Source organism: Triturus cristatus, chromosome 8 (assembly GCF_964204655.1).
Source record: "Triturus cristatus chromosome 8, aTriCri1.1, whole genome shotgun sequence".
Lineage (NCBI taxonomy): Eukaryota > Metazoa > Chordata > Amphibia > Caudata > Salamandridae > Triturus > Triturus cristatus.
Window position 1 is genome coordinate 1,159,034,560 of NC_140591.1, and position 23,227 is coordinate 1,159,057,786.

General features: G+C 44.7%; 2 protein-coding genes across 3 annotated transcripts in view; one reads left to right on the forward strand and one right to left on the reverse strand.

Annotated features, from left to right (window-relative positions):
- Window positions 1-8,503, reverse strand: part of MITD1 (microtubule interacting and trafficking domain containing 1) — a 126,255-nt gene extending 117,752 nt beyond the window's left edge. Inside the window, exon 1 of the mRNA XM_085622795.1 lies at window positions 7,662-8,503. Within this exon, the coding sequence (XP_085478921.1) occupies window positions 7,662-7,800 (139 nt within the window). The 5' untranslated portion in view covers window positions 7,801-8,503. The remainder of the gene's footprint in view (window positions 1-7,661) is intronic.
- Window positions 8,504-8,551: 48 nt separating this feature from the next.
- The window catches only part of MRPL30 (mitochondrial ribosomal protein L30), a 93,376-nt gene continuing 78,700 nt past the window's right edge, over window positions 8,552-23,227 (forward strand). The window contains exon 1 of one of the 2 annotated variants that reach the window (XM_085622796.1): window positions 8,552-8,728. The gene's annotated coding sequence lies outside the window, so the exon portion shown is untranslated. The remainder of the gene's footprint in view (window positions 8,729-23,227) is intronic. The other variant, XM_085622797.1, reaches the window with a different exon arrangement.

Consider the following 23,227-nt stretch of genomic DNA (forward strand, 5'->3'; position numbering starts at 1 on the left):
TTTAAGGTTAACAGTCTCCAAGGGCTCAAAAGGAGAGGACTGCAGAGCACCCAGGACCAAAGAAAGATCCCAAGGAGGAACCGGAGAACGAGCAGAAGGAGAGGACAGAGAGAAACTCCGGAATAACCAGGAAACCAACAACCCATCCGAAAACGGGAGCGAAGCCGGATCCCAGAAAGCCCAAACAGCAGCCCACTGCCCCTTCAGAGTAGACAAGGCATACTTCTTCTGAAACCCATCCAAAAAAAACTGAAGGATAGAAGCGATAGGGCAAGAGACAGGAGACAGACCAAGCCCCGAACACCAGGAGGAGAAAGAAGCCCAATGCTTAGAGTAGGAGGACAAAGTTGAACTCCTACGGGAGCCCTGCATCACAATGATGAGGTGGTCAGGCAAACCCCGGACCCCAAGAGACATCCGTTCAACCTCCAGACCGCCAGGGTGAGAGGGACCAGGAGGGAGGGAGAGGGCGACCTCAGGGGAGATGGGTAGCAGGGGAGAATCCAAGGAGGGCCCACCGCCAGGCTCAACAACAACGGGAACCAGGACCTCCGAGGCCAGTGAGGCAAGACAGCCACCACCCAGGCACCCACGTGCTGGACCTTCAGCAAGAAGGCTGTAATCAGGGGGAAGAGGGGGGGGGCGTACAGTAACCAAGGGGGCCACTGGAGAGACAACGCCTCCGCCCCCCAAGCACCCAACTCCGCAGTCCGAGAACAAAAAAGGGGAAGTTGTGCATCGGCCCTCGAGGCAAACAAGTCCAGCTGGGGAGTCCCGAACGTCCGACAGATTATCTGGAAAATCCTGGGGGAGAGACACAGGGTCAGAGAAGACGGAAACCTGCGACTCAAGGCTTCTGCCACCACATTGTCCACACCCCTGATACGCTGAGCAGAGATGGCCAGAAGATGACACTCCGACCCAACCCGCAATTGCACAGGCCACCAGATTCAATGAAGGACTGCGAGTACTGCCCTGGTGGTTGATGTAAGCCACAGCTATTGAGTTGTCGGACCTCACCAGGACATTGCATCCCAGCAGACGATCCCGGGAGAAACGAAGAGCACGGTCCACCGCAGACAGCTACCTCCAATTGGATGACCAGCGGGACCCCGACCGGAGCCAACGAGCTTGAACAGTCCACTGACCCTGAGTCGCCCCCCAACCGGACGCACTGGCATCCTTCATCAACACCAATGGAGGCGGCAGGCGAAACCACATTCCCTTGGAGAGATTGGAGGAATCCAGCCACCACAGGAGAGCGGACACAACCTCCAGAGACACTGGCACAGAGAGAGCATAGTCCCGAACTGGAAACGGCACCCAGCGTTGAAGATGCCACAGCAGAGGTCGAAGATTAACCCTGGCCCAGGGCACCGTTAAGACAGTAGCAGCCATATGACCCTGAACCTCGAGCCACTGAAGAAGGGGAGCCGCAGCCTGGGACAACAACCTCCGCAACAGGCACTAAAGTCGCTGAAGCCGGGAATCCGGAAGGAACACCTTGCCCAGGACCGAATCGAAGACGGCCTCTATAAGAGACCTCCGAGTTGCAGGACGTAGCTGGCATTTCGGAAAGTTTACAAGAAACCCATGCTGCTCTAGCGTATGGATGGTCAAGGACAGCTGCCGAGACAGGACCGTGGGGGGAAGGAGCCTGGAGCAGCCAATCGCCGTTTCCTGACACCCCCAGGAGGTGAAGATGGGCCACCAAGGGAGCCACCACCTTGGTGAACACGCGGGGAGCGGACCGGAGACCAAACGGAAGGACACAGAACTGCCAATGACGACCCTCCAGGCAGAAGCGCAGGAACATCTGATCCTCCAGAGCCACAGGCACATGAAGATAAGCGTCCTGGAGATCCAGCGTAGCAAACACCCAGCCGGCCTGAATCAAAGGTATCACCCGTTGCAAGGTCTCCATCTTGAATGGGATCTTCCGGACAAACAAGTTCAGACTCCGGAGATTGATGAGAATCCGAAAACCGCCTCTGACCTTCGGAACAAGAAAGACAATCGAATAGGTCCCCAGACCCCACTCCAACTGGGGAACGGGCACAATCGCCTTCTTCAAGATCAAAGTGTGAACACCGTCCACCAAAGACTGATGCCGAGACTGGTTCAAGGGCGTTGGAGTCCGCACCACACCCGAGGGAGGAGGAAGGGACAGAAACTCGATCCGATACCCCCGTTCCAGACATCCAGCACCCACTGATCGGAGGTCGTCAGACGCCAAGCGGGAAGGAACAACCGCAACCTCCCACCAACCTCGGGAGCAACACCAGCATGACCAACCTCCGGGGCGGCATAGTCAGGAACGCTGCGGCCCCTGCCCAGCATCATGGGGAGGCTTCTTCTGGAACTTCCGGGGGAAACCCCTACCAGCACCTCTCTGGCCCTTAAAGGAGGACTGCTGAAACCTGGAAGACTGACAAAAAGTCTTGGCATGAGAAAAAGAAAAATCCTTACGAGAAGGCTGCCGACGGAAGGAAAAGGAATGCTTTTGCTCTTTGAACACCTTATGAAGCTTATCCTCAAGAGCGTCCCCAAAGAGACGAGGGCCAGTAAAGGGCAAACGCAAAGTCATGGACCTCTGCAAGGAGTCCGTATTCCAACCCTTCAGCAACAAATTCCGACGAGCAGCAATAGAGGAACCAAAGGACAAGGCAGAAGCACGCACAGAATCGAAGGCAATGTCCCAGAGGGATTCGGCCTGAAATTCCATGGATTCCAGCAAGCCTGGGCAACTGACCCCCTCCTGCATTGTGGAAAACAAAGTCTTAAAAGTCAGTCAACAGTGATTGAGCGACATCAGCTCCATAGACACCAGAACAGATAGCAAGGTGAGAACCAGCATAAGACTTCATCAACGCAGAGTCAATCTTCTTATCCACACCATCACGTAGAATGTTATCATCCGCCACAGAAGGACGACCCACCAAACTTGCGACAATGGAATCCACATGCACCGACTCAGGAAACGATTCCTCCATGTCCTGTAAAGGATAGTTTTGACATGAAGCGCGGCATCATAATGTGATCCGGATCCTGCCATTCTTTCAAGAGGACATCCATCACAAAGGGATGAATAGGGAGAGAATTAGTAACAGGCTTCCGAAATTGCGGCAAAACAGCATCCGAGGAAGTACTGGCCACAGCATCATCAGGAAACCCCATGTTCTCACACACATGAGAAAGAAGGTCAGGCAACAACTCCTTGGAAACATATTTGCCCTTCAGATCCACCGCCCCCAAGGATGCGTCATCAGAAGAATCGGAAGAAGAAATGTCCGAATAGAGGGCAACACCCCCACCAGAATGACTCCCAGCAGACTTCTTGGAGGACGTCATATCAGAAAAAGTCTCCAAAATCAGGCGCTTCAATCTGCTGTCATCCAACCTGGCTCGCTTCACCGCAGGGACAGAATCCCCACTGTCCGCCTGGGGAAGAGAAAGAGGAAACAGGAGACACATGCTTCCGCTTTTTGTAATGTTTCCCCATCATGAACATGCAGCAAGTGAAAGAACTCCAAAGACAGGACCCAGCGCACACAACCAACAAAGGCAGGAACAGACCAGAATGCAACCTTCCCCCTCCCTCTTTAAATAAAAAACAAGCCGGAAACCACCCACAATCAATCCGGCAAGTGAAAACAGCTGAGCTGAACCAAAAGCGAAGCGGGAGGGGGCGTGGCCCGTCCCTACAGTTCAAAAACACCACTCATTACGGCCGCCGAAGGCTGAAAACACGTCAAGCCCCAGTCCGAAAGGCACGGAGCACAATGGAGTAGCAGAGCACCCAGCGCCCACCCGGGCGCATCACATCGGCAGCGGGACACAGGTAAGCCGAATGGAGCACTCGGAACCCAACCCGAGTGCTCCTGAAGAAAACGCGGCACACGGATCGCCCGGACCCCACCTCAGGCGCTCCACAAAGGCCGCGCCAGAGCGGCCAGGAAACAGCACAGCGGAGCACTCGGGCCAAACCCGAGCGCACCGAAAGAGAAGCAGCCGGCACACGGAGCGCCCTGTTCCCACCCCGGGTGCTCCGCAAAGTCCGTGTCCCAGCGGTATTGAAACAAAAGAAAATACCAGGAATCAAACACTCGACCCTGAGGGCAAGACTGACTTCCTCGCCAGAAACACCAGGGATTGAACACGGAAACCTGATAGCAAGAGTCCCAGCCCCCAACCATTAGGCCACAGCATCTCATGCACAAAATGAGGCACAGAAAGGACACCAATACGGCAGAAAAAATATAACACAAAGCCCCATGGAGGGGCAGCAGGGAAGGACTCACCAGACAACAGGACCCCAAGAAACCAGCGCAGCCCAGTAGAACCGGTAACCAGGAACCTGAAGGAGTCCAGGAAGCCAAGCAGCCCGACTCAAGTAGCTCCCACGAAGGCCCATGAGCATCCCCAGAGCCCAGCAGAGAAGGAAACTACAGGACAACACGAAGCAGGTAAGTGCCCAGCCCCTACCCCAGTGTCCCCGTCAGGTCCACTGACCGGAAACAAAACAGGATGTGCTTTTTGTTGGCTATGTACTTATAGCCCCAGGCAGGAGGGTGGGTGGAGCCTAAAAGCATTTCCTGTTTTGTTTCCTGTCAAGTGGAATACCTCATTAGTAATGACTTGGTCGAGGACGAGGGACGTAGAGGTAATAGTGATGGCCTACCTTGACCCAGCTAAGTCGTTACTTCCTGCCACCAGCTTCTCTTACCCAGAAACCCCAGCATTAATGTCACCGTTTCTCTTTGACTGACAAAAACTACTTGTAGTCAGTGCCTCTGGTGTTCGTTAACCATACAAATGTAGGTCCCTGTCCAGTTCAGTGCACACTTTAAAAGCGCAAATAGCAGCCTGAGGACTCGAAAAGAGCCAGCATGACGCCAGCCACTAAAGCAACAAGCATTTGCAATGCAATAGGTCTCGCATTTGGAAGAGTTTAAGCTATGGGCATTGTTAAATGCCTTTTTATTTATGTTTTAAAAATCAACACATAAATAAAAGGCATTGTCATTTACAATGCCAATAGCTCAAACTCTCGTACATGCGAGACCTATTGCATTGCAAGAGGTTGCAAGACTTGCAGATCTTTGACCGTTGTGCGAGGGTAGTCAGTGTAGTTGTGGGTTTTTTTGTTTTTCCTTTTTTTTTATGAGTTGTGGGGGATTTATTATTCTTGTGTGTTTGTGTGGGTGTTGGTGTTTACATGTTGCTGTTTGGAGATTCACTGGTTGTGAATGATTGTCCCTATACTGTTTGTGAAAGGGACTGACTGTTCTTTGTTTTGTCCTTTGTGTGAAAAGGAGGCGAGTAGCATCCTGTGTCCCCCTTCCTTGTATATCTGGAATGCTGAGAGTGAATGATTTGATGGAATGTTGGTGTTCGTGCGTGAAGTGGAAACTAAGCGATGTAAACAGTTAGAGGGCGAGCTGAGCCCTAAAAGAACATACCCCCTGTGGAACGCAGCTTCTACCCGAGGGGCTTCGGACTTTTGTGTGAAGACCCTGGACTCTACTACAAAAGGATAGTTGTAACGCAGCCTCATTGTGTGCTGGTGTTGCCTCGCGCTCCTGACCTAAACTCTTACACTTCATGTACTCGAGATCAGTGGTCGAGGTTAGGGTTTTAAGTCACTTTTTTTCAAAAGATGTTTTTGCAGCTGTTCACTGCTTCTGTGCATAAGAAATGCGCTGCTGAAACATTTGGCTGTGCCATGGGGTAGTGGGAGCTGCATGCTGGAGGTCTGCGCGCGACCAGCTTGACTTTACTTTCACAGCTACGGGACAGAACTTTCTGGAAAGGGTTTGCCAGGCACATGTGGAGCCCTGCTCTCCTATGTTTCCCATCTCTCTTAATTACCTGTGCCCGACTTGGATAAAAAAAAAAACAATTAGAAGCAATGCTGGTGGCAAATTAGTAGCCTAAAATCTATACGGAATCTGAGTGGGGAAAAAAATAATTACAAGGCGATTATCTTTTTAATGCAGCTATTGGCCGGCAAGCACTAACACTTCCTCGAGGTGAGCTAAATATCGTATGGGCTCTGTAATTAGACGTTTGTAAACTATGGCTCAATAATGCCCTGCAAATTGATTGTTAACAGCATTTAATGCTCTTAAATTGGCCATTACATCCTGAATCATTTGCTGGGGTATTATTGTACCGTGAAGAATTTTAACATTATATACGCCCGCGTGATTGTTGGAAAATCTTAAACTCCCATCCCCCGTAATCTAACTGAGCGAGACACGGCCCTGACCACGCCGGTGACCGTCCCTTGTTCACTGCGCTACAGGAGACACAGGAAGGGGCGATGGAACGATCACCTTGCTTTATCCTGTACCCTCTCTCCACTGCGCCACCAGAGGCAGCGCCCGTGAATACCGTCTCGGAGGCAGCTACAACTTTTAGTAAACAGCGACGATATCTTCTAAATTGTGGTAAAAATATTCTTTAAACGACCGAGATGTAATGGAACACAACACGTGTGAACTGCGTTAACGAGACCGAGGCGCGTGTTACTGAACTGTAGTAATGAGCTTTTAAAAGGGTGCCAATCCTAAACCTAGTTCCCAGTGTTTCCAGCCACTGGCGCTCAAAGACATGGTCTTCGCTCGGACCCGCGAATCAAGAAGATTATAAATGCAAAGGAGTCCATGTTTAGGTTTCTCAGTGCCACCAGTGGCCCAATGTCTATCTGTAAACTCACAACCAGAGCGCACGATGCACGGACGCGAGGACAACAAGACAAGCCCGGCGGCTGCGTGATGGGCATCCGTTGTAAATGAAGGAGCACTGAAGTTACCAGCTGGTTTTATGCGCTCCGGTGTGACCCATTCGCTTTGATGTCGTAGAAAAAGATGCTCATTTTGGGACTGATATCCATGAAAGGTTTTTTTCCAGGTAGTCTGGCAACGTTTTGTGGCTCACAACGCGCACGTGTTTCATTGTCATTTCACACAAACCTGTGATTTGTAGTCATGTTCACTCTGAAAAAAAGCCATTAATCAAGCAGGATGGCTCTGGCTCCCTTCACGCCCAGGGAGGAGGGAGATGCGAGCAGAGCATCAAAGGGCTGGGTGAGAAGGGAGGGGGGGGGGAATGCAATGAGCAGAGGAGCAGCTGTGCACGTGCATGTGATCTCGTGCACTCAAGGTTTAGGCCAGCCAAAAGACTGGGTAGCACTTTGAAAAACCCACATATAAAATGTCTCTTCGAGCCTTTGGCTCACGAGACCTAAAAAGACATCTTGTAACTCAGAGCACATTTGCTGTGCTAAGATCGGTTGCAATATAGACCATTCATTTCAGGGGTTTTGCAACAGTTCTCATAGCTCAAATTTCTGATATGAATTTCTTTAAATGGTTTTCGTTACTAGTTTTAGTCGTAAGAATGTGTCACTCGAGGTGTCACACATTTGGACAGTAGAATGTCACTCATAAGTACATTGAAACCACGAATTGTCAGACATAAGGAAGGAAAAAATTATCAGCTAGAAGCACCACATCACACAAAAGGCCCTCAAAAAGGGAGCCGAATGCATAACTCTTACATTTTAGACAAAAAACAAGACAATGTCAAATGTAAATGCCCTAAAGGAACTAAGCACACTGAAAACTTGGCAGCGATTCTCCCGAACACCATCTCACCTTTCATCACCTGAATGAGAAGGTCTATGCCCTCCTGGTAGCAAATCAGGGCCTCTTGGAACTTGGAGCCACCATCCAACTCCACCGCCCTCTTTAGCACAGCCACAGCCGACTGTTCCAATCCCGGCAGAGCCGCCATGGCCAGAACAGGAGGGAATTGGGGACAGATTAGGCAGTTCTGTCCAGCGCTACCCACACAGGACTGCTTCTGGGCACACCGGCATATCAGGCTTGTAAATACACACTCATTATTCCGCGTGAGCAATCTTCATACTTCCGATTTCTTGGGGCAGCTGCACCACAAACGAAAGAGAAAATGGACAACAAAACAATACGGAAGAAAGGAGCACCGTGCCTTAGCACATTTTATAATTGTATTTATATAGTGCTTGCTACTCCTGACGAGGTGTCAACGTGTATATAGCGCTTACTAACCCTGACAAGACGTTTATTATAACCTAATGCAAGTTTTACTTTACTTACTATTGAGATACTTCTTGTATTTTTATAGCAATCAGTAAAAGAAAAATATATACATACGTACTGGCAGACAGTACGCTCTCAATGACCCCTCTCCTTGACCATCCCAATCTCGCTCTCTTCTACCGCCTCTTTCCCCTATCTAAGTTTGCAGAGTAACTTGTCCAATTTTCAGCACTAGCTACGCTAACGTCAGCCCCGTTAAAAATCGTGTTTTAAATTTAGCCTGCATGAACAATAATTTGCGCGTTCTTTTCTGTATTAGGCATCCCTTGCCATCACTAAGACGTTAATAAATCAAGAAAGTGAGACTCGTGGAGCAGTCCTCTGACGCCCAGGTTCAGGCTTAAGCGCGCACTCGTAATACGCAAGAACTATGCCTACGTACAGTGCAGAAGCTACAGCCAGTAGCGGCAGAGAAGTTGTATCTGACAGCTCACTGCCGTCCACTCGCAGAGTCGATAGCTGAAGGGGCGGGGCCAACTAACGACGTCACTTCAGAGGCGACCAGTCTTGATTCGGACACTGTCTCTCCTTGTGGAAAGTTGGCTAGTGTGTTTTCCTCCAGTTTTACGTGATCGGTTAAGGTAACTAATGTTTTGGGATTTGTGAGTGGGCGGGGTGTTTGCATTGTATTCATCTGTTTGAAGGTGGTCATGTTGTAGATAAAAAGCTAGGTCAATCACAGGTCATTTCAGACAGTGCTTGGAATTGAAATATAAAAATGCAGGTACTCCTCCCTCCCCAGAATACTTGGTCGCTGCTTAGAAGTCACTGTTCGGAACAGTGCTAAGAAGTGTGGTACTGTCTCAAATTACAATAGTGTAGGTACCGAGTACCTGACAGCACCCACTGGCTTCAGAAGAGCTAAATACTAACCTTAATTCACGTGCCTTTCACGTGCAGGCAAAGAGCTTTCGAGTTTCCTAGTTACGTGCGTGAGTAGTTCAGCGTGTGCAAATATTTTCTTTGCATTCTAGGACTTGTGGACCTGCTTTATAATTGATAAATTAGGATTAAAAATCCTAGAATACAACGAAAAACCCAATACTGGTTGAGTTACTCATGCACAGAACCGATACCTTTACCAGTCTAGACCTATGCACAGGGATTTAGGTGGGATTAAAAAACGGAGTGCCTCTCAAACTCAAAGGGTCGTGTTTTAAAAGCACGTAAACTGAAAATCTATGCTTAGTTTAGTGTGCCGTCCGACTGGTATTATGCTACTTCTGTCATTACATCCAGATATATAATACAGCAAGTAGCATTACATTTACTACAAGCTAGTACTATTGGCTTTGTCAATGGTTGTTAGTTGCGTAAAATACATAACCAACAACCATGCCTTCGTAGTGTAGCATATTGAAAATGCTTCAGGTCTGAAATATTGAGACTTTGACTATAACGAATCTCTTTGAAGTTGCATCAAAGGCAGTAAAGGGTGGTACTGCTGCAGAGTTAGGATTTATGTTTTTTCATGGAGAGGGCAAAAAGGGAGAGCCCAATAGGGACCCGTCTCAGCACCTGCGTTTTTTAAGAACTGCTGGTGCTGAGCACTGGCAAGACCCGACCCACTTAAAGCCCTGCCAATGCATTTGATTGACTTTTATGATTTCCACAGTCATTCGGTGCCTGTTGGCCTTACCAATGCAATCCGAATGGGCTTTGCCAATAGGTCATCTCTTTTTATGGTTCTCTATGTTGGTAGTTTCTCTTTGTCTTAGGTTCGCGCCAATAAATGGTTCAATTACATACCAGTAATCTTCATTACTCTTAGTGTTAAATTCTTTTTTTTTTTTTTTTTTTTTTTCTTTTTTCTTTTTTTTTTTTTATCCTCATCTCACCAATAAGCATTAACAGAAAAGGCCGTCATCTTGATCTATACGCCCTGCGGCCACTGTTTGCGCTTAGGTCTAGCCAGACCGGCCCCGTTGATGTAGGCTTGGTGTAATCATAGGACAAAAAGGAGGTTGTATGGAGGGGGGTATGGAGGGGGGAGCGGGGGCAACAGGGGCAACCAGCAGCGTTTAAATCAATCTCAATTTCAGGCCCCAGGACCATAGGGGTTGCCATATGTTCAACTCACTTTCCCTGCCCTTTCCCTGATCTAATCGAGCCATAGCAAATGCCGCCTTATACCAATCCTCCCCCCTAGGAGGACCCTGATCTTTCCACCTCATACATATCTCACGTCTAGCTAATAACACTAGGTTTAGCAGGAGACCCCGCTGTGACTGTGATAAATTATTCTCGGATATTCCAACGTCTCCAAAAATTATCAAAGAGATATTTATCCTAAAACTAGTATTAAAAATGTCACAGAGGGCGTCCCCCACTTCTTTCCAATATCTACTCAGAGCAGGACACTCAAAGAAGATATGTATGTCATTGGCACTCGGGGCATTGCATCTTGGGCACTTAGGGGATGATAAGGGAGCAAACCTGGCGATTTTAGCAGGAGTATAATAAAGTCTATTTACCACAAAAAAGTGATTTTTCTTTAAACTAGCCGGTTTAACATATTTGTACAAAAGTTTCATTGAAGGTTCAAAAAGGTCTACTGCTATCTCCTCGAGGGGGGACTGGTTCCAAACTGCATGTTGCGGAGGCAGTTCTTTATCATCAGAATCCATAAGTTTTCCATACCATAAAGAGATTTCTTTTTTTTTACGGTTAGGGTTCTGCAAAAGATGTTCTGTTTCCCAGTCACCACTTATATCCCCTTTTTCCGCATTGAACCAAGAACTCAATTGCATATATTTAAACCGGGAGAAATCACTTCCAATCCGAGACCTTAATACCTCCCAAGGGTAGATCCCTTCTTCTGAAATCAGGTCCGACCAGATTGTAATACCTGCACTTCTGATAGGGACTGCAAGGCTATCCTTCAAGCAGATCGGGGTTCCTGGAGAATCCCAAATAGGGGAAAAATCAGAATAATACCCAATCCCCCATCTACGTCTCACCTTAACCCATACCTCCAAGGCAGCCCTTAGTACCTTCAGACGTACTTTCTTAAAAAACCTTGGCGCCCCAAATTTATACAAGAAACTCTCCTCACCACACCCACCCTCTGTCCTAACCATTTCACCCAATAATCTCCCCCAAGATGATTCCCCCGGCTTAACAATTAGCATCCTAATATTTTTGAACTGAAAGGCTACAGAATACCACCTAATATCGGGGAGGGCCAGCCCCCCTCTAAGAAGCCTTCGTCTTAACTTTTTCCAGGACAGTCTAGCACCCTTATTGGCCCAAATAAAACTACCAATTTTGCCTTGAATTCTATCCATACCTTTGCTAGGGAAGGACAGAGGAATAGTATTAAAGAAGTATGTCAACTTGGGCAAGATAACCATCTTCACAAGGTTGACCCTGCCATATATTGTCAATGGTAGATTTCTCCACCTGGCAAAAATACGGTCTATCTCGTTACAGATCCTAGTAAGATTAATCTGTGGGATCTTGTCCAGGTCTTTCACAATAATGACACCTAGATATTTTAGTTCTTCACTTGTCTGTCCTTCCCAACCATCAATGTTCCAACACATTACCTCCGATTTAGAGGTATTAACAAGATAACCTGATAACGTGCCGAATTCAGCCAATAATGCTTCAGCTCTTGGTATAGTCTCTTTGGGGTTATCTGTGTATAACAACAGATCATCGGCATAAAGGGCCAGTTTGCTACTATATTGTAATGATTTAAAGGGGGTAATTAAGTTATCCAATCTTATAGCCTGTGCCAGTGGCTCGATGTAGATATCAAACAGCAGGGGTGAAATGGGACAACCCTGTCTTGTTCCTCTTTGGATTTTAAAACTCTTTGTCAACAAGCCATTCAGCAAGATCTTGGCCGAGGCTCCCTGATAGCAGTTTATCATAGTCTGGACAAAGATTGGTCCAAAGCCCATCTGCCTAAGAACTTCCCACAAATACGTCCAACACACTCTATCGAAAGCCTTGGCTGCGTCCAGAGCGACTATAGCCAATGGATCCGACCTAGCCACTGCCAGGTCTATATTACCTATTAGTTGCTGCGTCAGCTCCTCAATATACCTTCCAGGTACAAATCCCTTTTGATCAGAATTAATTAGGCTAGGAACAAATTTAGCCAATCTCCCTGCCAGAATACCCATAAAGATTTTATAATCGGTATTCAGCAGAGATATTGGTCGATACGAGTCCGCCATTAAGGGGTCCTTCCCTGGTTTTAAAATAAGTACAATAGTAGCTTCCTTCCAGGTCTCTGGAACCTTTCCTGTTATACTATATACTGAGTTAAATAACTCACACAATACCGGGACCAACTCGTCTAACAGCATCTTATAAACCTCGCTTGGAAGTGCATCTGTGCCCGCCGCCTTATTGTTCTTACATTTGTTAATTTGTACTTTAATTTCTTCCTCAGTAATTGGGGCATCCAACACCCTCCTACTATCTACAGTCATCCCAGACAAAGATTTACTTTTCAGCCAAGCTTGCAGATGTTCAGAGCTAGGGGATATTTCCTTTTTATAAAGCTCAGAGAATAAGGAAAGAAGACAAGCCTGTATATCCTCTATATTGCTTGATTTTTTCCCATCCTGATTTATAATTAATTCATTAATACAATTTTGTGAGCGTTCTACTCTTGCTTTCCAGGCCAATAGTGCCCCTGCCTTTTCGCCGTATTCAAAATTCTGCATGCTTTTACTCAACCATTGAGCTCTACACTTTTGATCCAGCCTTCCTCTATACTCCTGCCGGGCACTCTCGAGGTCCCGCAAAACTTGCATCAACCTATCAGGATTCCCTTGATTAATCAGATCTCTTTCCTGCTCTAACTGGCGGATTCTCCCCTCAATATCCTGCATCTCCCGTGCATCCACCTTATTCCTAAAACAAATACGACTATGTAAGGTCCCCCTCAAATAGGCCTTAAAAGCGTCCCACACAAAACTTAAAGAGGTCGACCCGATATTCATGGAAAAATAATCCAATGTGGCTGCTTTAATATCCTTCACTATTTCGGGATCAGCCAACATTGATCTTTTCAATGTCCACCTATATTGTAGATTATGTGTTTTTTGGGAATAAGAGAACAAAATAGGGGCGTGATCCGATAGATGGCTAGGGATGACTGATATATCCGTCAAGTTATCTATACTGGGCCTATCGATTAAAACATAATCTATTCTTGACGAGTGACCATGTTTCGTGTGCCGTCCGACTGGTATTATGCTACTTCTGTCATTACATCCAGATATATAATACAGCAAGTAGCATTACATTTACTACAAGCTAGTACTATTGGCTTTGTCAATGGTTGTTAGTTGCGTAAAATACATAACCAACAACCATGCCTTCGTAGTGTAGCATATTGAAAATGCTTCAGGTCTGAAATATTGAGACTTTGACTATAACGAATCTCTTTGAAGTTGCATCAAAGGCAGTAAAGGGTGGTACTGCTGCAGAGTTAGGATTTATGTTTTTTCATGGAGAGGGCAAAAAGGGAGAGCCCAATAGGGACCCGTCTCAGCACCTGCGTTTTTTAAGAACTGCTGGTGCTGAGCACTGGCAAGACCCGACCCACTTAAAGCCCTGCCAATGCATTTGATTGACTTTTATGATTTCCACAGTCATTCGGTGCCTGTTGGCCTTACCAATGCAATCCGAATGGGCTTTGCCAATAGGTCATCTCTTTTTATGGTTCTCTATGTTGGTAGTTTCTCTATGTTGGTAGTTTCTCTTTGTCTTAGGTTCGCGCCAATAAATGGTTCAATTACATACCAGTAATCTTCATTACTCTTAGTGTTAAATTCAGTATATCTTTGTTCGACTTTACATATAAAATAAGAGCACAATACAATTCATCACATAAAAATGTTGTAAATTAAACATGCTACTTCCATTCAATCCGCAGAGAATCTCATCTCCATTTAATAAAAACTTTGTAATAAAGTGCAATTATAAAAAAAGGAGAACACCTCTACTAATATGCAGACGGCAAATACAAGAATTGACCTGATAATCTCCCATCAGCTGTCCATAGATTACCTACTTCTTACAGACATTTTGAAAAGCAGCATAAGCTATAACACACATCTGAACTAACAACTGTAAATAAAATAAGGCATCTCTACGTTTCTTGAAGACGAGATGTTTTAAAATGTATTTAAGACAACATAAGAAAAAAAAACCGCAGAAAATCTCCCATCAGCTGTCCATAGATTACCTACTTCTTACAGACATTTTGAAAAGCAGCATAAGCTATAACACACATCTGAACTAACAACTGTAAATAAAATAAGGCATCTCTACGTTTCTTGAAGACAAGATGTTTTAAAATGTATTTAAGACAACATAAGAAAAAAAAACAATCTATGCAATGTACAAAAACATATGAAATACAATAAAGATTGATCTGCCGACCCACCATAAGGATAGGTCGATAAACTACTCTCCCAGAGCTTTGCCCCATCTGAAAAGCACTGTGCCTGCCCTGAATTGAGAGTGGGGAGACCTCTCCCACTGCTTAGATAAATAAAAAAGCCTTCCCTCCCGAACATAAAATTGAAAAGTAATTGCGGATAGAGCACTTACTTAATAAAACCTTCTCCAATCTTTGGGATAAACAAAACTCTGCATGACCAGACTTAGTCGGCCTCTTATCCGATTTTCTTAAAGTGATCGATGCTGTAAACATTTCAGGCAGGCCAAAACCAATAAAAGGGGTTCTCTGCTTGCTGCATATCTAATTTTGCTGGTGGTGTGCTCCCTACCTGTTGCGCTCCTTGGGGGCTGATCGAGTTTCGCCTGCTGTGTGCTCTCTCCCCTGCTTGCTGTGTTCTCCCGCTGTCGCTGTGTGTCCAGCAGCAACCGCTGTGCGGAGACTTCGCAGGACTACAGCACCCAGGCTCCTGTGCTGCAACTTCCGGAGGCGGACACCCTGCGTTTCGCGCCAGAAGGCGCTTTAAAAACATCACCGCGTCGCGGGATCACGCGCGGGCGGCGCCGGGCTAAGCCCGGGCTAAGCCCGGGCAAAGGGCGGGCCGTTGTGTGGCCGTTAGGAGGCCGGAGGAGGTCGGGTTGGGCTACCCCCCTTGATCGTATCAAGGAAAAGGATATTGCAAGTATAGTATTGTTAATGGATATAGTCAATCTCATTTTATAAGTGAGTGTTCAATGGGATAGTTATATAGATCCTACTGAGCCGAAGTTATTTAGTCTCCCTTGTAAAAGACATTTACCTTACTGTTGTATTTAATTGCTTTTGTTGTACTAGTGTTGATCCCGCTCCTAGTGCTCTGTTTGTATTGCCAATTATATCATTAACTGTTATTGTTGTCATGGCAAAGGCAAAAGTAACAATGGACAATTACTTAGTTAAAAGGGTCAGTATAATTAATAGTGAAAGACGTAAGTCGTTAGGGAAGGAGACCTTGGCAGACAATTTTGAGCCATGTACAGATGATAGTATTCATAAGCCAGCTACAGGGGACTCATTAACTAAAGCTACTCTAGTGGGGAATTTGACTCATTGCACTGTGGGCAATGATGCCGCTAGTCCAGGTCAAGATTTATTGGAGCCCCCAAGTGAGCTTGAATCTCTTCCATCACCTCTGAAAAGAGCTGTTAGGAAGTGTAGAAAGTCCCATCCTAAAAAAAGTAGTGTGCACCACAAGGTTCCACAAGATCAGTCTCGGAGAATCACTGTGGCTAATGCTAAAACACAGACACTTACCGAGGTTGAGAACTCTACACTCCCGGAAGCTATAGCTAAAATTTTAGATGAAAAACTAGCGCTTATGACTAAGCCCCTTATAGATAAAATTGAAACCCTGACAATAGAGGTATCGAGGCTGGGTGGTCTTTTAGACGAATTAAAACAGTCTATTGTCTTGCCTAAGGCACCATTGCAACCTGTTTCTACCGCCTCGGAACCCCCCTTAGAGGAGGGGACCTTAACTGGTTCTAAGAGACTACTGCAACCTGTTAGTGATGGTATTCGAACTAAAACAGTTACACCTAGTCGCAAGGGACCTATAGTTACTGGACATAAATCAAACTACGTTCAACTCCCCCCAGCCTGCGAACCATATGTGGTTATTTTGTCTAATGTCCCCTCACCTGACCCCGTAACCTCTAAATCTCCATACGAAACACATGACTCACTTAAGAGGAAATCAGTTGCCTGGTTAAACAAAAATTGCGGTTTTCCTACTAATTTTTCAAACCAAATACTGTCAACCAGACGAGTCGAATGGTTAGGTACCACAAGGAAAACATGTAAGGGGGATTGTGTTCTAATAAATTTTAGACATCCCCAACTTGTGGCAACTACTCTATTAAGGGCAGCCTCTCTTGTTTTAGGAGAAAACGCCGTGCATGTACATTCTTTGGGCTATTTCTACAGACACCTAGATAGACCATTACAAAAAACAGCTAGGGGAAGTCTTACTTGTATTAATAACCAATTACCATTTGAAATTCCTATGGAGAATAGATACACAGTGTTGAGCGACTTAGATGAAAATGATTGACTCCCAGAGATCGGTAAAAATAAAATTGTACTCCCATTAATGGTTGCCCACCCTTTAGAGATTTTAAACGGTAGTGAAATCTTTGATTCTAAAGTTAGGGTGGCACCGAGGCTTCCATCTATGCCATTGGATGGGCAACCACTACCTATAGTTGGGTCTTCTGGAGATAAGCGGGAAGAGCAAGCTGTAGCTGGTTTAGCTATAGCTTCAAGGCTAATTCCAGCATGGGTAAAGCCCTTAGGCGATGCAACCGACACTGACGTTCACCAAGTGGTGGTAGATAGCGTTCCAGTGTTTGATATTGTTAGCAACAACACTGAATTAAGGGAACCTCCTTTAAGGACTTCTGTGAACCCTAATGTTAGTTTACTGTCATGGAACATTGCTGGCCTCTCTAGGAACCTGTTGGACGTTGCAGTATGTTTATTTTTTGATTTGATAGACATGATATTATTGTCCTTCAGGAAACCTGGATGGTAGATCCCCCCCCCTATAGAGTGGGTTATAAAACCTTTAGCTCTAAAGCGACACCGTCAAACAGGGGAAGAGCATCTGGGGGGCTGGTCATTTGGGTCAAGGTTTCCTTAGAAATAGAGGTTAGCCAGTTGTCTATTTCCTGCCCTGATATATTAGGATTAAAAATTGTGACTAGTAAGAAAAGCCTTATTTACTTAATAAACATATACAATAGACCATACCCATCTAATAGAGAATCCAAGGTGATAGAAATTTTGGATTCCACCTTGGAGGGATTGGGAGACAATGATCCTTTTTTAATTTGCGGAGATTTTAATTGTAGATACGAACCTATCCAGGTTCTAGATAGATTGTTTGATGAACAAGATATGGCTAGTGACATAATGCCCCTGGAAGCTTTAAGCTTTGCTAAAAGTACAATAGCTGCTACGCAGATCTTACAGATGACTGTGTCACATGATTTAAGATCATGTAACGGCCGCTTCCCCTTTGATACCCCAGCAGCTCCCACTTATTTCAAGGGAAGCCTTAGGTCTCACATTGATTTTGTAATGGCCTCTCGGAATTTATGGAGATCACTAATCGATTTTAAGATCGATTCTAGACTGGAGAGTGATCACTTTCCCCTCCACTTATGGTTAGATTCTGCTCTCTTCTTTCTTAGATTATCTGTAGCAGGTCCATTAAATTCTCCGATCGGAGATACACAGATTTCTAACAATAGGCGTGCCATAAAATGGTCTTATATTGCGGGGAAAAAAGAAGCATTGACCAACATTTATGATAAATTCACTTAAATCATTGGGTTGACCCAAATGCCTTCTTTAGGCACCCGGGGAGTTCTTGATTTACATTTGCAGTTGGTCGACGCACTATCCCCCCTTTTGAGCAAGGTCTATAAAAAAGAAGTGAATAAAGCTATGGACCATGTAGAGTTAGAAAATCAGTGGTACAACCAAGATTGTAGGGTTGCAAAATCACAGTTGATCTGTGCAGTAAAAAATGGGAGCCAATGTGATATTAAAAGTGCAAGACAGGCCTACAAAAATACCTTGAACCAAGCTAAAAAAGAATGGGATGCTAGTTTATGGGAAGATTTATTAACTGCAGCTAAGTTACATGACCAAAGCGCATTCTGGAATTTAATTTCTAAAGGGAATAAGAAGGGTAGATCATCCAAGGACATATTTTTGGACGAATCGACTTGGTGTGATCATTTTTCTAAACTTTATACGATTAGTAAGGATGATCTGTCCCTAGACAATGTAGATATTATTTTACATAGTAGTACTACATTATTGCACTTTACCCTAGAGGAAACAGACCAGGCACTATTCGCTGTTAAAATGGGTAAAGCCCCTGGTCCTGACAAAATTCCTGGTGACTTACTGAAACACGATGTTAAAGTGTGGGGGCCATATATTAATTTTTTAAGTAATTCGATTGTGGCCGGTACACCAATTCCAGAATCATGGAAAGGGGCAGAAATCATAACAATTTTTAAAAAAGGTGATCGCCATGATCCAAGCAATTACCGTCCTATTAGTTTAATAGATGTTTTACAAAAAATTTTTGCCAGACATATTTTAAATAGGATTTTAGATTGGATTGAGGAGACAAAACTATTGTCCAAATTCAAAGCAGGTTTTAGATCTAAAATTAGCACAGTAGACCAGGTGTTTAGATTTATGTGTATTTTCTGGAAATATGTAAAGATAAGGCAGGGTAGTCTCTACGTGGCTTTTGTAGATTTAAGGGCCGCTTTCGACCTTGTTCCCCGTAGGTTGTTGTGGTCCACATTAAAGAAGTTAGATATGCCTGGTGAACTTCTAAACAAACTCATCAAACTTCATACAGGGAACTACGCAAAAATAAGATGGGGAAAAGCTGGAGAACTATCTAAAGCGATCCCCGTAGATAGAGGGGTGCGTCAAGGTTGCGTACTAGCACCGACATTGTTCTCACTGTATGTCAATGATATTCCAACTTACTTGAGGAATTGTGCCCATGACTCCCCGAAGCTAGATGGTGAACCAATCACTTCCTTGCTTTTCGCGGATGATACTATCCTTATTTCCCAGACCCCGAGAGGCTTGCAAAATTTGGTTAATTCCTTTCAAAACTATTGTGTGGAAAAGGGGTTAGAAATCAACCCAACCAAAACAAAATATATGGCTTTAAACCCAACAAAAACGCCTAGGAAAAACTTGTTCTTAGAGAACCGTATACTGGAACAGGTAGAAAGTTTTAATTATTTGGGTTTGTTGTTGGACAATAGATTGACTTGGCGAGGCCAGCAGAACAAAAGTCTATTGTCCCTCAAACAAAACTCACTTCCTATCCTAAAGGTTCACGGAGCAAGTAGCTCCAAAGCCATCTCACCGGCACTGGAGGTTTTTAAAGCTAAGGCTCAATCAACAGCCCTCTATGGTGCCGAGATTTGGGGATACTGTAACTCCGCCAAATTCGCGCTGATTGAAAATAAATTTGTGCGGAGTCTACTTAAAGTACCGACTCGTACTCCCGTTGTTCCCTTGTTTTTAGATATTAACCTTAAAAGAACAGAGCACTTAGCTTTATTAAGACCACTATTGTATTGGATTAGAGTATGGTCAACCCCTGAGTTGAGAGATTACAAGGCTGGTTTGATTGAATTTATTAAGCTGGGCGTGTATTTGAAAACCCCATGGTTGAAGTTTATTTTTACGTCACTCAAGAGATTAGGACTCCTTAACTTCTGGGAGGAGCCCCACAATTTAACCCAGTCTTCTAAAAAACTCCTTAAAGTTACCTTTTGGTCCCATGTTAATGGTGAAATAATTCTGGGCTCTCGTATAGGTATTTTGTCTCAAAATTTTTTAAATGTAAAAGATTCACCTAACTTTGAGGAATTCATGGATGAGATTGCCCCCCCTCTAGCAAAATCTCTCTACCTACAATTTAGGTATGGGGTGTTATTGTTAAACTCCTATACATGTAGGTGGGCTGGGGAAAATGGCCTGGACGCGTGTACTATGTGTTCTCTTGGGACCAGGGAAGATACTCCCCAAATACTGTTTTTTTGCACTGCTTATAAGAAACCGAGGACCTCTTGGATTAAACCCCTTTGTAGAAATATGGGGGTTGAGTCATACAAAGTAGCGGAACGCATATTAAAATCTAATTCCTCTCAAGTGATGGTATATGGTATAAGTAGATTTTTACTCAACGTATATATCATCAGGAAACGCTCTGGTCACAAATTGTAGTTGTAGAAGGAGGAATTAAGGATCATCCTGCTCATAGTTTTAACTTACTAAGTCTACCTCAGTTTTAGCATTGTTAATTTTATTGACTCTGGCTTTTATATAATTTAATATGCTTATTTATATTTTATCTGGTATTGCTTAACCATGGAGAATTATTCACCCTCATTAATTGTATGTAAATTGTATGTCATGAGTTATATGCATTGTTGTTCATGTATTTGACTTTTATGGCTAAATACAGCCGAAATAAAGTATTGACTGACTACAATAAAAGACTTAAAGAGATATTCCAACCAAGGTTTTGAAAGAACCTTGTCTAAACTTTAAACAGTCTAAAATGTTGTCCTATTAAAATTTGATTCCACGTTTGACCACACAGTTATCCAGAGCATAAGCAGGGCCAACTTGACCAAATTGGAAACATATAACAAATTTAGCTCCAAATGCATTATAAATTGGGAGCTAGTCGGGAGAAGGTTAAAGAAAAGCAGCCTGCAAATCCGGTTTTCCTCCACCTGTGTAGGAGGGGCATTTTGAAATCCCCAAAACCCTGCTCCGTACGTAGCTGTTGAAACGCACCACAGTTTATAAACCTTAATATGGGGGAAATAAGGCCCTTACCTAGTTTTCGGGAAATATCATGCTGCTGCCCTGCTTAATTTCATATAAGAAGCATTTATCTGGAGCTGCCAACAACCTGCCGAATCAAAATTAACACCAAGGTAACTAAAAATCTTCACACAACTCAGAGATTGCTCTTTCATCCGCAGAGACGTCCCAGTCCTCTTCCCTGGACCACTCACCATTATACAGGATTTCCCATAATTTGGGAACAAATAAGAAGATTCTCCTGAATGACAAACCCTGGCCCCTAAATTCTGATGCAGGGTATACAAAAAATTCACTGTGGGAACTTCCACTCCCAGATCTATCAAATTCAGCCACAGCTTGGTCCTGTTGATGCAATCAAATGCGGTAGATAAGTACATTAAGGCCAGGTACAGTGGACAGTGCCTGGCAATGGTGTACTTATCCATAATTAAGTGCGGGTTCCTGCACTGTTACATGGTATAAAGCCCTGGACGAAAGCCGGGTACAAAATATTTTTAAGATGGGTCCAAGACCATAAACTATTAAAAATTACCCTCTCAGAATCTTTACTGTGCTGTCGACGAGAAATCGGCCAATAACATTTGGGTATCCCACTTTCCCCTTTAAAATAAAACTTTTGGACAGTTATTGAAAGTGCCTGAGAGCTCTGAACGCTGCTACACAAGGAGTTATTTTGCAAATGTGTCAGCAAAGGTCCCCAGTGTTCAATGTTACACTTAAAAATGTCCATGGGTATCCCATCTGGATCTGAAGTTTTGCTGCCGGAGCTCTGCCTGACAGTTTCCTTCTTTTCGAAAAGGAAAGTCTGAAGGGGAGGAGAATTTCCTAAATTCACCTGTAACAAATCGCAGCGCGTCTTATCCTTCGATGCATTTATTTTATTTAGTGTTTTGTATAGTGCGAACATGACCCGTTAGGGTATCAGAGCACTTTACAGCAGTAGCAAGTAATTACAAGAATTAGCAAAAACAAGTTGGATATAAATTGGACCATGCAAACATGAGAAAACAGTGCAGGAAGAAACCGGCTATACACAGGGAATAGAAGAGGCAAACAGAACTTTTGGGGAGATAGCAGGAGGACTATGGCAAGAGCAGAGGGAGACTGCAGGCAACAGCCTTTGCCGTTAAAGTGACAGTGAGGTGGACAATAATGCAGAGTGGTAGGCAGCGTCACTGAAAAAGGAGTCGCGTGGTTTGTATATATTAGAGCAGAGTCGCCAATCCCGGAAGAGTTCAAGTACAAGATAACGCAAATCACTGGACTACTGAAAATGCAGAAGCGCTGAGAGAGATTAGGGTAGGAATTTGCCCATTAGGAAAGTCTTCACTTCCTTTTTGAATCTTGATAGAGCAGGTATTCTTCTGATGTAAGGCGGCAGCGAGTCCCAGATTTTGATGGCAGTCCCAGAGAAAGCTCTGTTGTATGTTTTCTTCTTCGGGAAGAGGGATAGTTTCAACACAAAATTCATGGCACACCGGGAGTGCCCACCTCCTCCGTAAACCACGTTTTTCTGAGCAAGGTATGTAGGAGACTTGGAGTGTACAGCTTTATGAGTGATACAGGCCAGTTTGGGTTGGATTCTGGCTTTGTACGGCAGCCAATTCAGTGCCTTTAGGTGCGGTGAAATGTGTTTGAATTTGTGTGAGCCAGTTAGGAGTCTTGCAGCTGTGTTAAGACAGGCTTTTAGGGGAGCTGTTGAGATCTTGGGTAGGCCAGATAAATGTGAGCATCTGTATTCGATCCTAGAGATAACTAAAGTCTGAGCTGCCATTTTTAGGTCCGAAGTATCTAGGAAAGGTTTGAAATTTCTCAGGTAGCTCAGGTGAAACCTGGCATTTTTGGCCAGTGTGTTTATGTGGGCACGCATGCTTAGGTTTTTGTCCAGTGTGATTCCTAGTGATTTGGCTGAGTATATATGAATAAATAGAAAAGTGCTTAACCCACTCTGAACCAGGTACATCACAGGCTAGAAGTGGATTAGATCGGACATCCCTCTGGCAGGTCTTGTTAACAGTATCCCAGAACACTTTGTTGTTGTTCTGTGCATGTTCCCGGTCCCTTTTATTCAAAAAGTTCTTCCTGTCATTAATAGTGCGTTTATAGACCCTCATAGCCTCCCCGATATCTCTAGGACTCCCAGAAGGAGCCTTCTTTAGACAGAAATTAGCCATAGAACAATGGCCGTCAAACCAGCGCGGGCAATCTTGGGCTCAACATTAAA